General features: G+C 28.9%; 1 protein-coding gene across 2 annotated transcripts; it reads right to left on the bottom strand.

Annotated features, from left to right (window-relative positions):
• Positions 1-10,812: 10,812 nt before the first annotated feature.
• LOC109815173 (polynucleotide 5'-hydroxyl-kinase NOL9) lies at positions 10,813-15,842 on the bottom strand. 2 transcript variants are annotated; one of them, XR_003805638.2, is made up of 9 exons: positions 15,689-15,842; positions 15,330-15,601; positions 14,786-14,819; positions 14,040-14,209; positions 13,727-13,910; positions 13,432-13,612; positions 12,995-13,098; positions 12,301-12,428; positions 10,813-11,154 (listed from the first exon to the last, which is right to left on the bottom strand). XR_003805638.2 is itself a non-coding variant. In XM_020379813.3 (9 exons), the coding sequence occupies exons 2-9, from the start codon at positions 15,589-15,591 to the stop codon at positions 11,101-11,103; spliced, it is 1,113 nt and encodes a 370-aa protein (XP_020235402.1). In that variant the 5' UTR covers positions 15,592-15,601; positions 15,689-15,842; the 3' UTR covers positions 10,813-11,100. The 2 variants fall into 2 exon arrangements, 1 of the variants encoding a protein (XP_020235402.1); XM_020379813.3 differs by having other exon boundaries at positions 12,999-13,098.
• Between the last annotated feature and the right edge of the window lie 752 nt (positions 15,843-16,594).

The following is a 16,594-nucleotide window of genomic DNA, read 5'->3' as shown; positions in this document are numbered from 1 at the left end:
CTTTCACCTACAATTGTCTTCATGGAAATGGTTAGTCTCGAAGTAGTGAGGGTTCTATAACCCTACAATAAAATTGACACATCTCATAAAACTTGTGTACTCTTTACATTGTGAATGTGTGAAGAAAAGAAACACTAAAATGAGGGTTAAATAGTATTACTAAAAAACTCTTACTTTTTGCATAATAATAAAGTAGTAATGTAACATTATGAGAAGACAGACGAAGCAAAGAACAAACTCAAAGATTTATACTAGTTCATCTCAATTATTGAGAATATGTCAAATTCTTGATTCAACCAGATTGAATTCTGATATTTTATCAAAGATACAAATATTTTTTTACCAAGTCACTTCTAACTCAACCTTAAATATTCTTTGAATTATCTTTTCAAATAACTATCCAAGTATTCTTTTTCTACAAAGTCTCTCCAAGTTTCAACACTGAATATTCTTTTATAGACAAGTCTTTTCGGGCTCAAACCCAATAACTTAAAGTTACAAATGTTTACAAAGTTGTTTTGTCCTCCTAATTTCAAGACTTGATACAACAAGTTAAGTACAAAGATGATTACAAAAAGAGTGAAGAAATAATATTTTGTTCTAGATTGTCGTTTCTTTCTTTCTGAACTTCAAACTTTATTTTATAAGGCTTCAGTTAAGATGATCTTTATAAATCCTTGAGCTTATCTCTCATGGCTTGTTTCATCTGTCTTCACAATTTGCTTCTTAAGGAGAAAAGTGTTTGTTGGTCTAATAAATGCTTGCATTAAGTTTTTTCACCAAATTATCACTTCTTATCTGATTGAAAAAGTTACTTATCACCTTTTAGCATTGAATAGGTAGAACCATGTGTGTGTTAGGTTGGTGCAATACTAAAATAGCTTAAACAATTGCCTTTGTGTTTGCAAGGATCTACGTGTCCTATTCTGACATTTTTTTTCCATTTTGTAAAGTGTTGGTATGAAGGAAGTATTTTTAAATTTGATTTGTTAAGAAAACATTTAGACGCTATCAATTTCTTGTTTAAAGATCATTAATGATAAAGATTTAATGCATATATTTTCTTATGACTTAAGATTCATCTTATTCAAGAATAGAATCATTGATAAGTGTTATGATTTCATTAAGTTTTTGGCCTAATTTGAAGCACTTATATCAATTTTCCTTGCTTTAGACCTTGTTTTTAACTCAAAACATATCTAAATTGTTAGGTGATCACATTTTTTCTTTGAATCATGTTTTTAGGTAACTCACAAGTATTTGGCTGTTGTTTTGTAGTTTGGGAGAAAGTTAGGAAAGGAGGAAGGAAGCCAAGGACAAAGTGATGAACTCAAAGTAGAAGAAATATTTGCTTATGTCTCCAGGCTAAGCCTTAAATCCACGCTTAGCCTCAGCTTGACAGAGAATCACTGGAACAAAAATTTAATCTTCAAGCTGAGCGTGGAATTGGTGCTGAGCGTGAGAGTCCCATAAACTCATTTCTTTCCATACCTATCCTCAAGCTTAGCGTGGCATCTCACGCTCAGCATAGATTGTGCTGACATGTCATTATTCACATAAGACAAAAGCTTTTATGACCTAAAAGAGGATATTTCGAGGAGAGAAGCAAGGAGAATCATTCTTGGAGTTTGTGTGGCGGCTGGAAAGTTCTGGAACTTTCAAGATCAAGCTTCTTCCCTTCTTCATCATTTTGTAGATTTCTATATGTCTATGTGTAGCTAATCTCACCCTTGTTAGGGTTTGATGTAACCAAACCCATTCTCATGTGTAAACTCTAAGTCATCAATGTTAATTGTTATTCAATTTTATTGCTTTGTTTCTATGCATAATACTTGTTATGGCTTGATCACCCTTAACTTGAACTTGAGGTTTTTAAGAGATTGAGAAATGATTTTAAACCTTTGAAATGAAATAGAGCAGCTAATGGTGCTTATTGCTAGAGATAGAGTAAATACCATTAGTCTTTCTTAAGCTCTGGTTTTTAAAGTTGGTTTCTTGGTTAAATTATGCAAGAAATTAATAGTTTAAGTTAGCAACTTAGATGCCAACTTGTAAGAGATTAGGGTTGGTTATTTTTGAGAGTGATTGATAAATTCTGAATGATAACTATTGTGAGCTTAGTGATAAACATGAGAGGAAGGTTTAGTGAAGTCAAACCCCAATATTTATTAATATTTCTTTAGAATCAAGTTTGCACCCTAAGTGTTCACCAAAATACCAAAAAGAATTCTTATTGTTTGCTTACATTATTTACTGCAACAAATCAATTTCTTATTATTTTTTGGTAGCTTAGTTAGTATAACAAGTGAATTTGTAAAGTGTTGCGTAAGTCCCTTTGGAGACGATACTAATACTTTCATTGAACTACTTATACGATTTGATACACTTGCTAAGCGAGATAACAATCATCTTAATGTAGCTTTCATCTTATACTAGGATTCGTCTTATTAAAGAGTTGCATTCTAGTAGAAGATTTATCTTAATCATTTTAAAAAACTTTATTCTATTGATCAATAATATTCTCTTTGTTTATTAGCAAAAAAACTTAAGATTAAAGAGAATCAAAGATTATCTTTTAACCTAACACAATGTCATAATCATCAACTAAACTTGATGAGTGATATGAAATAAGGCTGAGGAATAATATTGCTAGTTGTTGGATATGAGTTAGTTTCGTGTGTCCCATTTTTAAGGAAATTGTTAGATTCAATTTTGAGAGTTAGATATAAAGAGTTAGTAAACAATTAGATAGACACTTTTTGTTGTATCTAGATCTCCTTTCTTGTAAACTCTCAAATACACAATAAACTCTTCGGAACCTTTTCTCTTATAAGGTTCCCTGTTTCATCTCTGTTCTTCGAATTATATCCGAATTCCTAGAACTAAGAAATATTGTAACAATTGGTATTAGCCGGGACGATTCATTTGGACTAATCTTCCATGGCAGACTCAACTCGTCATGCGGTAGCCATGAGAGAGTTGGAAGAACGGTTGTCAGCGAAGTTGGATGATCGTTTGGTGGAACTTGTGGGTTCGATACAACAAACTTTGATTGATTCTATGAAAGAAACGTTGCAAGAATTGATGGGTAATGTGGGAAATATATCAGGATCATCAGGTATTCAGGGACACAATCGCGGGCCTTCTTATTCTTGTGGAACTAGGCTTGCTAGGATTGATTTTCCCAGGTTTAATGGTGAGAATGTGAACTAGTGGCTCTATCAATGTGACAATTTTTTTCTTATTGATAATACACCTAATGACTTTCGCGTTAAACTTGTTGTTGTTCATATGGAGGGTCGGGCTTTACAGTGGTACACGGCTATTGATAAAACTACTAATTGTTCTAATTTGCCTTGGCTTAAGTACAAGAAACTGGTTCTTGAAAGGTTTGGTGATGTTTGTGATGATCTAATGACGAATTTAATGAAATTGAGGCAGAAAAAGTTAGTCATCGAATATTATGAGGAGTTTGATGCTATTATTACTCACTTCAATTTGTCTGAGGAGTATTTGCTTAGTTGTTTTTTGGGAGGGCTTAAGAAGGATATTCAAATGATGGTAAGGATCACTACTAGAAAAATTAAAATTTGTGACGGATAAAATGTCGTCACTTATAGTGACGACTTTTGTGACGAAAATTTTATTTTTGTGATGGACTACTTATTTTTAGAGTTTGTGACGGATTTGGTGACGGATTTTGATTCCTCTCTAAATATTTCGTCACAAAATTTAATGAATAATTTTGTGACAGATTCTGTGACGAAAATTTTTTAAAAATTATATTCCGTCACAAAATCCGTCACAATCTGTGAAGGATTATGTATCCCTCTCAAAATAGAAAATTTTATTGTACAATTATTATATTTAAGAATTATGTATAAATAAAAAATATTTTGCTAAAAAAATATTTAAAAAATTATGAAACTAAAATATTTTTTTCATCAAAAGATTAAAAATTAAAACATAAGAAATGAATTAATTTAAATAATAAGTTGTCATTTTGAAGTATAAGAAATTAAAATATGAATTAGGAAAAAACTTTTAATTTAAAAATACTTATGGAATTATAAAAAGACAATATTATTTTTCATTTTAACTAAAAAAGCTAAAAATAAATATATAAAAGTATATTTATAAATTATATATAATTATATATAACTATATATATATATATATATATATATATATATATATATATATATATAATGGTTGAAGCTAGAAAAATCATTGTGCTTGATCATTTAATAAAAAGTACAATTAAGTCTATCAATAAATATATAAAAATATTATCATCATATTTTATAATACACTTAAATGGAATAATTTAATATATATTATATAATTAATAAAAGGTGAAAGAAAAAAAAATATATATATATATATATAATTAATTATAAAGTGTATTATATATGTTATATAATACACTTTATAATTAATACTTGTATATTAGAAAAAAAGGTGAAAATAATATATATTATATAATTAATAAATCTGGAATAATTTAATTATTTTTTATTTAAAAATTCGTAAAAATAAAAAATTAGGATTTTGTGACGGATTTTGAATCCCTCATAATTTGTGACGGATTCTATGACGGAAAAATTTTAAAAATTGTATTCCGTCACAAATTTCATCACAATTTGTGAGGGATTACGTATCTCTCTCAAAATAGAAAATTTTATTGCACAATTATTATATTTAAGAATTATGTATAAATATAAAATATTTTACTAAAAAAATAATTAAAAAATTATGAAACTAAAATATTTTTTTCATCAAAAGATTAAAAATTAAAACATAAGAAATGAATTAATTTAAATAATAAGTTGTCATTTTGAAGTATAAGAAATTAAAATATGAATTAGGAAAAAACTTTTAATTTAAAAATACTTATGAAATTATAAAAAGACAATATCAATTTGCATTTTAACTAAAAAACTAAAAAAGTATATTTATAAATTATATATAATTATATATAACTATATATATATATATAATGGTTGACGCTAGAAAATTCATTGTGCTTGATCATTTAATAAAAAGTACAATTAAGTCTATCAATAAATATATAAAAATATTATCATCATACTTTATAATACACTTAAATGGAATAATTTATTATATATTATATAATTAATAAAAGGTAAAAATATATAATTAATTATAAAGTGTATTATATATATATATTATATAATACACTTTATAATTAACACTTGTATATTAGAAAAAAAGGTGAAAATAATATATATTATATAATTAATAAATATGAAATAATTTAATTATTTTTTATTTAAAAATTCGTAAAAATAAAAAATTAGGATTTTGTGACGGATATTGAATCCCTCCCAATTTGTGACGGATTCTGTGACGGATAATTTTTAAAAATTGTATTCTGTCACAAATTCCGTCACAATCTGTGAGGGATTATGTATCCCTCTCAAAATAGAAAATTTTATTGTACAATTATGTTAAAAGATAGATGAAAAAGAGAAGGATAATATATTTTTAATACAAAGATGAAACTATTACTTTGTAATACATTGTCATTTGCATTTATTTAAACTTCTTTTAATTTTTATAATTAGTTTAAAAAATATTTATGATAATTTATAATATATAATTTATAAAATAATATATGAAAGTAAAAACATTCCTTAATAAATTAATAAAGATGTGACTCTAATATAGCAGATCAATATCTGTGAATGCAAGTAATGAAAAAATAAAATATATATATATATATATATATATATATATATATATATATATATATATATGGTTGATGCTGAAGAATTTATGGAACTTGATCATTATTTTGGATTTAAGTGTTACATGTATAATTTTAATAAATTTTATAAAAAAAATCATTATTTATAATATCTTTTATTAATTAAAAAATTAGTTAAAGGATTATAAGTATTAGAATTAAAGTTAAATTTATAAAATCATCTAATAATCGAATATAAGGTTTTAGTAATTGATTACAAGTTTCGCAATCTAAACAACTATTTATTCTTTTCGTTTTTTCTCGTGTAACCGTTTCGAATAAATTGTTTTAATTTTCAAATTCTATTTATGCATTACAGTTTCGGAGTCTATTGTCCTTTTCTTTTTTGTGGAAGATATCACGCTGAACTCAGTCCGTACGTATTGGGTAGTTTGGTCCAATCAACATTATTTTTTGGTCTTAATTTTTGGATGACTTAATTATCAAAAGGTTTGATCTTTTTCTTTTTATTTTATTTTTTTTGGAAAAATAACGCAAACAAATATAAGTTTAGTTTTTTTTGAAAATTTTTACTTAATTGGTGTTATGAGAGAAATAAATTTTAAAATAAATTTTCATTTAATTATTTATAAAAATACTTTTATATTCAAATATTTACTAAAAATATACTTTCAATTAAAATATATTTTAAAAATTTTGTTAATTCATTATCATTCATTCACTTGATTAAAAAGTGATAAAATATAATTAATTTTCAATTAATTTAATAAAATAAAAATTCTAAAATAAATTATATTATGATTTTAACTATGAATCTATTGTAAATTTATTAGTTTGATGTTTAATGATGTTTGATATTATTGTGATAAAAATTGATATTTTTTCATATTTATATATATATTGTTAAATAAATACTGAACTGATAAGGTAGCTCAGATGGCTGGAGAAGGAGTGTTAAGGTTAGAATGAGTAGAAGGTAAGAGGTTCGAATCTTACCACTGCCAATTATCTGAAAATTAATAATTAATACTTGTAGATTAGAAAAAAAAAGTAAAAATAATATATATTGTATAATTAATAAATCTGGAATAATTTAATTATTTTTTATTTAAAAATTTTGTAAAAATAAAAAATTAGAATTTTGTGACAGATTTTGAATCCCTCACAATTTGTGACGGATTTTGAGTCCCTCACAGTTTGTGAAGAATACGGTCCCTCACAAATTGCGACGACTTCTTAGGCCGTCACAAATTGCGATGGAATTTTATTCAAGTATTAACATTTATTTAAGTAATTTGTGACGGAAAATTTATTAGTTAGTGACGACATATTTCCGTCACTAATTGTGATGGACTGAATTTTTCCGTCACTAAATATTTTGTGACGCCATTTTTTGTGACGACCCAAAATCCGTCACAAATTCCGTCACTAATAATTTTGTGACGGATTTTCTTTAATTTTGTGACGGATTCTTTCCGTCTCTAATTTCCATTTTTCTAGTAGTGGATGTTTCAACCAACTATAGTAAGTAAGGTTTTTTAGTTAGCAAGATTATATGAGGCTGCTAATACTTGAAGTTCCGTGATTAATGAGATCAATAAAGAGCAGAAAGGTGTATTGGGCCATAAACCATTGAGTGTTGATAATTCTAATTCTTCCAGTATAGTAAATAATGCTAGTAAGATTATGGCAAGGTCAAGGAAGAGTTTGACCCCTGCATACATGAATGAAAGGAGGGCCAAGGGTCTTTGCTATTTTTGTGATGAACCTTACTCACCTGAACATAGTTTGACTCACAAGAAGTTGCAAGTGCATGTTTTGGAGATTGATGATGAGGATGACCAGTGGGATACAATGGATAATGTAAATGATGGACTTGCAGTAGGGGAACCACAAATATCGGTTAATGCATTGACAGGAGTTGCTAGTTTTTGTACCATGAGGATTACGGGGTATTATCAGAAAAAACCTTTGCACATCCTTATCGATAGTGGCAACACACACAATTTCTTGGATATTGAAGTGGCTAAGAAGTATGGGTGAAATATTGAAGGAAGGGAGCCTTTAAGTGTTGCGGTAGTAGATGGGTCCAAGCTTACAATTTCTTTTATAGTGAAAGGCTTCACTTGGTCTATTCAGCAAACTACATTTACTTCGGACATGTTATTGATTCCTTTAGGTTGTTGTGATTTGGTTTTAGGGATTGAATGGTTAGTCATTTGGGCAATATTACTTGGAATTTTTCTAAGTTGACAATGGACTTCAAGGTCCATGGTAAGATGCATGTGTTGAGAGGCTCTCCTAATACGGGTGTTAAGACTGCTAAGAAACAACAACTCAACAAGACCTTGGGTGATGGTGTTCATGTTTCCATGCTACAGCTTCGTGAGGAGGAGGGAGGATTATTACAGTCTTTAACTACTCATGTTGCTCAACCGTCATTACCGGAGGAAATGGACCAACTGTTAAAAGAGTTTGATGACATATTTGAAGATGCCTTTGCAGAGAAGGAGCTTGAAGAAATTCTGGATAGGATGACAATTAAAAGGAAGGGAGCAGCAATGACGAAAGTTCTTGTTAAATGGAAGCACCAACTTCTAGAGGAATTTTACGATGACTTGAAGAAGAAGTACCCTTTATTCCATCCTTGAGGACAAGGATGTTGGCAAGAAGGGGGCATTGATATGAAATAAGGTTGAGGAATAATATTGCTAGCTGTTGGATATGAGTTAGTTACGTGTGTCCCATTTTTAAGGAAATTGTTAGATTTAATTTTGAGAGTTAGATATAAAGAGCCAGTAAACAATTAGAGAGACACTTTTTGTTGTATCTAGATCTCCTTTCTTGTAAACTCTCAAATACACAATAAACTCTTCGGAACCTTTTCTCTTATAAGGTTCCCTATTTCATCTCTGTTCTTCGAATTATATCTGAATTCCTAGAACTAAGATATATTGTAACAATGAGGAATGTCTTGAAATATTAAATGCTAAATAGTTCATAAAAAATGGAAGTATAGGCGCAAAATTCCAATCAAGACAAATATATTAAAATGCCCACAAAAGAAAGCATGGTTTAGGCTTGAAAGGAAAGGAATAATTCTGAATACTCTCCCTCGATTACTCAGTTATCAGTTATGGTTTTCCTTTTATGACTACTCTGCAATTTCTCTGTACTTTCTATAGTTTCTAGTAGCTTAAGTTCCAATATAAGAAATTCACCAATTTCATAATACTAAATAGAGAGATTGTCTTCATCATTGTTCATTGTGTATTGAACTTGTAATTGTTACAACATCAAAACACACGGGTTCTCAAACACAGTTACATATTTAAGATTTAGGGTTGATACATGTCATTTAACTACACTTTTTTATATATATTTTTTTATACCCAGAGTGGCACCCGGTATAAAAGATGGCAACTTGACTGGGATTTCTATACATCTTGCGTAAAATGCTCCTTGATTAGATATTTCAGCAATTCAACCAGTTGAAAAACCACTTATATTATTTAATACTTTGTAATAAAAAGGTTAAATACCTCTTTTGGTCCCTTACAATATTTTTTTGTTTCAATTTAGTTCCACTTTAATTTTAGGTTTCAATTTGGTCCCCAATAATTTAAATCATTGCAATTTGGGACTTCCGTCTAAATGATTTAAACGGAGTTAACTGGTGGCCACGTGGATGCCAGGTGGATGCCACGTAGATGCCACGTAGGTGGATCCCAAAATACTTGAATACACCTGGAACCAGAACGACCCGTTCTGAAACCAGAACGGGCCGTTCTGGTCCAGAATTTCTTGCAAAAAAAATCAAAATACAAAACATTTCAAACACTAGATTTGGTAATATTGTTAATGGGGATTAATAACTTCAATTGCTAAACATTTGGGCTATACAGTATATCATTAAGGATGATGTAGTGTATCACTAAGGACAATGGTAACAAGTTTTATTTTATTGTTAGTGAAACTGGAGTGAACCACTTACTACCAAATTGACACTATACAGTCAAGGATGAAACGAAACAGTGTTTTTCCTTGAAGTCATTGACGATGTACCCCAAAAATAACAACCTGTTCTTGAGGAGATACATCCTGAATTTTTGTGGTTTAGAGTTTCCCTTCAGCGTTACCCAGGTGATTTCCTTTCTTAATAATTTCTTTGAACTTTTTTAGTATATGTTATGTTCTGAATTTTTGTTTTCAGTTTCTAAACCATATTTCTGTCTTTGAATTTATGATATATTATGAATTTTTATTTTCAATTTTTGAATCACATTGTGGCATTTTAGTCAAGATTTTGAACTGGATAAGTTCAAATCAAAGAAATATTTTGGAAAGTCTTATCATATTTGATTTTTTTTTAGTTTTATTCATAAATGAATATTAATTTATTGTATTTTTTTATTATATATTTATTAATATAGATATAAAAAAAAATACAATAAAAAGCATGACGTTCCAGAACGGCCCGTTCTGGTTTCAGGTTTTTTTCAGGGATTTTGGCGTCCACGTACGCATCCACATGGCATCCACGAAGATGCCACGTGACCAACAGTTAACTCTGTCTAAATCATTTGGACAGAAGTCCCAAATTGCACTAATTTAAGTTATTGAAGACCAAATTGAGACCTAAAATTAAAGTGAGACTAAATTGAAACAAAAAAATATTGTAAGGGACCAAAAGAAGTATTTAACCTAATAAAAATTTCTAGAGAAATATAATCTTGTGACTTTCTTCCTAACAAATTTAGATATCTTTTAGCATGAGATTAAAACGATATATTTTGAAACTACAATGAACATATATAATTTATCTATGAAATATTTACAAAAACATTTGAATTATATTTCATTCTTATTTTTGAATCTATCTTTAAGACTTTTTTCAATTAAAAGTTTCAAAAGGACGTATTTTTTTCATTATTTTTATTATTATCAATAAAGTTACTTTTCTTTAAATTTTATTCCTTTTTTTTATAGTTTACGTGTACTTATAAATATTCATATAATGCACGGTATTCAAGTGAGCTTTAACTTATAAAATTATATAACTTTATATAATACAATTTCCATACCAAATAATTGACAATGCTATAAAGTAAACTCAATTGCATTATTCATACAATTTTGTTGGATTTTCATAAATCGCATAAGGAAAAATAATTTCTCTCGGGAATATGTAAATTATAATGGAAAACGAAGCTTCTATATAATAACTATAAGAGTTGGCTACTATCCTGTCAATATGCCTATTATAATGCTCCTTTGTTTAGTCGTCCAATGATGACAATATTTGACCTAAAATCTCACCATTAGCAGATCCTAATAACTTATAGTGCTCTTTGCCTACACATGAATAACTACTTTGTAGTCAAAGTATTTGCTGACATGTAAGGTGAGATGCATCCCTGAACCTGAAAAGAAGTCAGTTTTATATGAGAAGAAACGTGCATAATTAATCGTTAAACAGATATAATAATAATAATAATAATAATAACCCCAAAGCAGCACAGAATGTAATGACATGTAATCTAAATATATCTTAAATATTTTCAACATGTCACCTCATTAAAAGTAATAAATCCCAGAAACATAAGACAGAATCTCTAGTCTAACTTGCAAATGAACTTAGGCAACTAGCATTCCTCTCAAACCATAACCTTCCATCGTGTACAGAACCCAACAACCTTCCTCTGAACTTTTAAAATTTAAAACACCCAAACAACCAGGTAGAAGAGAGGAGGAGAAACTGCAATTAATTTCAATAGGAAGGTATCTACGAAAAGAGAAGAAAAAAACTCAACACCATATCAAATCCAAACAACCAAACACAGAACAGACAAGATAGAGGGAAGCAACGCTGGACCATTCAAAGGCTGACCTAAACAAACATCTCCTTTTTGGCTGGCCAAAACCAGATGCAACTTGGGACAACTCTTGCTCCCAGATTTATGACACTCAGGCGCACCTTATTGGCTAAAAAGTAAAAAACACTAATTTAAGGCAGCTCCAACACGATGCTTTCATCGTAGGATAGGCCATCTATCTAGAAGCAGCTCCATTTCATGGGCAACCATTTCCTCTAATATCTATAGGGACAGCTTCAGCATGTTGGTAAATGATCTGTTTGAATAATTTTTTTCCAAAAGCACTTTTAGGAGAAAAAAATAAAAAAGAAAGTGGAATTAAACTTCATAAACTAAAACTAATTTATTCATAAGTTAAAAATAAGATTTCAGAAAAAGTTAAGATAATTTCTACAAATTAACTTATATACAAGCTAATTTTAACTTATGGAGAAACTTGTTTTATTTTCCCTTGCTATTATTCTCTTTTAAAAGTTTTTAAGAAGTTTACTCAAATAGATCCTTAGTCTCTTCACACAGGAAGCCCTTTGCTTCTATATAGAAATACTTTAACAGAACACATTCTAATGACTATTAAAAAAGCTGTAATTAAACAAAAAAAGAAAACAATATGGTTAAAAATTAACACATAATCTTCCGTTTCTATAAGATCGTGTTAAGAAGAAAGCAAAATAATGTAAAACAATCTCTTGCCTGCAATAAACAGGTAGGAATTTGGATATAACCCTGTAGTAAGAGGTTGACTTTTTCCAGAGAACTATGTGGCACAGGAGTAATGACATAGAGCACACCTTTGACTGTGTCAATGCCCCTCACAATCCCTGATAGATAAGAAATCAAGACTTGTTCAACAATTAACATGCTTAGAAGTATGGAAATGCACAACAAATAGAACACTAGAAGGCTGTATGATTTGTGCCATCAGGAACAATACACTTTTTTTTTCATTATCTTCTACATTTGTGGAAGTATGATAACCTAAATAGGTAGAGGTCCCTTAAAATATATTACACTTGAGATGTATTGCAACGGTAAGATACACTCGTAAAATGTTACAACCAATAGACATGAGATCTAATGAAGCTAACTTACAAATGCACGTTACTTAACAGTATTTTATGTGCCCCACTGCTACAAAACTTTTGAAACTTATTGTCAAGCTCAATAATTTAATTTATCTTTTAAACAAAATTATAATTCCCATTTTGTTTGCGAGACATTTGAAATTCTCAAAACTTGAAAAATACAGAATGGAACACTTTCAGCTAGTTTGCAATACTACTGCGACCTAAATTGCTTTCTAAATCTGAAATTTCAATTTTGCAGATGTATTTACATTTCAGAACAAGACATAATGAGACGTTACAGAATTCAGTAGTTAAATTACCTACCGAGCCCTAGACACCAAGGTAAATTTTCAGGTACATCAGAATCAACTGCTAAGCCAACAATGGTAGCATTCAAACTGTAGAAGATTTCAGAGCTTGGGACCTACAAAGATACGGATGGACAATAAAAAATGTTCTGAACACTTATATATAAGAAAATAGATCTAAGAAATATTGCTGAAATTCTTGACATATAGATTTGAAAATCAAGTGGGGTCAGAATAAAAATGAACCATAATGATTGAAAACCGAACAAATAAAGGGCAGCTCAATTCAATCACAATTATTCACAAGATTCCACCGTTATGGTGCTAGAAAAGGGCTAGCTGTATGCAACTTTAACTTCTGAAACATCAAGTCACAAGGTAGCAATCTTACTATTGCACTGAGGTGTGACTCAGAATCAGAACAGGTAAAAAGTAAAATTTGAACCAACCTCACAATGAAGATGTTGAATCTTTATGCTTGCAATGGGAACTTCATAAGGACAGTGATAGGCCAAGGCATGTGCAAGTTCCTTGATCGTAGAAATATTTGAATCACTAGAAAAGCACTGTCTGAAATAAGCCATTATTCTCAAATCACGCAGGAGACGAGCATCCTTCTTAACGAGCACCCTGGCCAAACAAATAGGGATATTCTATGATACTTGATTGAGGCATAAAAAATGGAAAGAAAAGGACCAAACTAGCAGCTGCAACTGATAAAGTTCTTATCAGATTAGAGCTTACAATCTATTTAACAAGTCCTGACGAGCTGAATTTATCTCAATCAAGTTAATTGTTTCATCATGTTCCCCATCTAACCAGAATTCTCCAGCAGGTAAATTCTTATTTTCACTTGATATGTTTATCTTAACCACATGTGTTGGACAAATATATTTCAACATGTCCACTAATACATCATAACCAACACCTGAAATGCAAGAGGAAAGAAACCATCAGTACTAGAATATATTGCTATCATTCTATAAAAGAAATAGTTTACGTGCAGTAAAAGTACAAATGCAGGATTAAAAAAGTCAGACTAATAAAAGAAGGTTACCTTTCACCCAGCCAGGAGTATTCACAATAAGAGGTAACTCAATTTTATGAGGATAATCTCCCTTATCAGAAATGCAATATTCATTTCGGTAATAATCATACATGGCACACACATAACTTAAGTATGTAGATGGATCTCTCTTACAAGAAACATCACCAAAGAAAAGGCATCTGTTACAACAGAATAAATGACAGTTAGTGAGTCAAGCAAATCCATAACATGTTCAATCAAATAATAACTAAATTGGCCGACACTTGTGTGATTGATTACAAAGATCCAACACAGATGATAAATGACATCCAACTAATTGTCCGTAAAAAAGTGGCACAACAATAAAAAAAGCCCCCCAACCCCAAACCATTCCAAGAGAGAGAGAGAGCAGAATGTCTGTGACCCTTCGCTCTTACAGCATCTTCAGAAAAAGGAACAACCATGTATGGAACAATATTATCTGAAAAATGTCATAATATAAAATATTTGTAATTTGTTAATATAACCAGTGATCTGATGTCAAAACAGTTCTACTTAATCTGGAAGGCATGCGATGCAACTCCTCAATAGTATTCATCTTAACCTAACAAACAAATAAAGAATACAATATGCTAAAACTTTACATAGTTCACTATATGTGAAAATGGCATCCCAAACAACGGAGCAGCCTTGTCAAATATTTCAAATTCAAAACAACATTACAAAAACAAAGAGATTCAGCTCCCAAATTATTGAGATAAGATAGCACTTCATACCTCTCCGGTGTCTTCAGGCATGGAACTGTCAAATCTAAAATAATCAAAAAGAAAAAAAAGAATTACTTTTAAATAAATTATAAAATATTGGCTTAAATATATTTTTAGTGATACAAATTTAAGGAGATTTTGTTTTGAGTCCCTCAAATTTAAAAGTTTTATTACTAGTCCCAAAATTTTAAAAAAATCTTATTTTTATACTTATACTCAAATTTTATAAGGAAATCTGTCACATTCGAATAAATATATCATCTGGTATCCCTGTTAGTAAAAAATATTTATATTATGTTAAACCCTAAATCCTAAAAAATTACATTAAACCTGAGTGATCTTATATAATTATCTCAATATGTCATATTATGGGATCTTATTGATGACTTGCAGGACTAAAATAATTTTTTTTAAAAAATTACAAGATTAATAGCAACAGAATTTGAGGGAAAAAACAAATTTACCATAAATTTGAAAGATTAAAAATATATTTAAGCCTAAAATATTTTTATGCAAAATAAAAAGAAAAAAGGGTAGGGATTGACTAACCTACCTGGAGTTACTTTATGAAGAATGGTTAGTGACAGAAAAGCAGGAGGAGTAAACTCAGGTTGGCCAACATCAGTATCCAGATAAGCTACTTTGGAGTATTTGTGCAAAAGGATATTTAGGAGATAGCGGGAGAAGGTTGTCTTCCCACAATTCTTGGCACCACATATAAGAGCAATAGGAGGTGTTGAACTCTCTGCAATGGACTCTCCGGCCTCTAACCATTGCTCTGGAATGTATATCTCTGGCGAAGGGGAAGAACCCATCTCTTTCTCTCTGCAAAATTGTAAGACAGGTTTTCTTTATCAAACATAATTATTGTCGATGACCCATAAAAATTTACGAATGCTCTTCCTGATTTACCAATGTTAGAGAGGAACGCCACAACACCAAAGCAAGGTGAATTGGGTTTTGGTTTTTGAACCCTTTTTTCCGAAATCTAATATAGGACGGTTCGGACCAGTGGGTTCGGATCGGGGAAACCCACCCTTCCTTGAATTCCAAAATTAATATTTGATTTGGAATTTGATTTCTTAGGATTTGGTATCAAAATTAAATATAACAAAAAAATTAATAATTTAGTTTATACATGTATATGATAAATTATTGTTTCAATATAATTCAAATTTAATAATTTTTTTAGAACATAAAAATTTAATAATTAATAAGATAGAAATTTAATATATAAATTATATTATAATTTATAATAAATATGTTTAAATATAGATATTATTTTGAATTTCTAATGAATAATTTTAAATAAGATATAAAATTAATTTTAAATATTATTTTTTTAAAATAATTATTGAAATTCAATATATATATATATATATATATATATATTGATATTTTATCATGTATCATACATAAGTTAAATGTTTATTATATAACTAAAATTTAAAATAAATTATATGTATAAATAAATACTATGTTTGAATATATGAATTGTATTATAAATTTATGATAAATAATTAGTTAAACTGACCTTTCAGTTTATCTATTTTTATCTGTTTATAATTTTGTTTTTCTATTTTAAAATAGAGACATTTAGTTTTTTCGATTTTAAAAATATAGAATTTTAATTCTTTTATCAAATTGACATATATTAATCATTAAATTTTAATGTTTATTTATACTTAAGTGATGTGACATTTATTAATATAATATTTTTAAAAAATTATATTAAAAAAAATTTTGTATGTTATTTTTAAATTTTTTATATCTTTATTAGTATTTGTTTCATAAGTTAAATCTTTATTATAAATAACA

Source organism: Cajanus cajan, chromosome 6, assembly GCF_000230855.2.
Source record: "Cajanus cajan strain Asha chromosome 6, NIPB_CcT2T_4, whole genome shotgun sequence".
Classification (NCBI taxonomy): Eukaryota; Viridiplantae; Streptophyta; class Magnoliopsida; order Fabales; family Fabaceae; genus Cajanus; species Cajanus cajan.
Note: the sequence above shows the minus strand (reverse complement) of the source record. Positions and strands in the feature narration are given on the sequence as shown.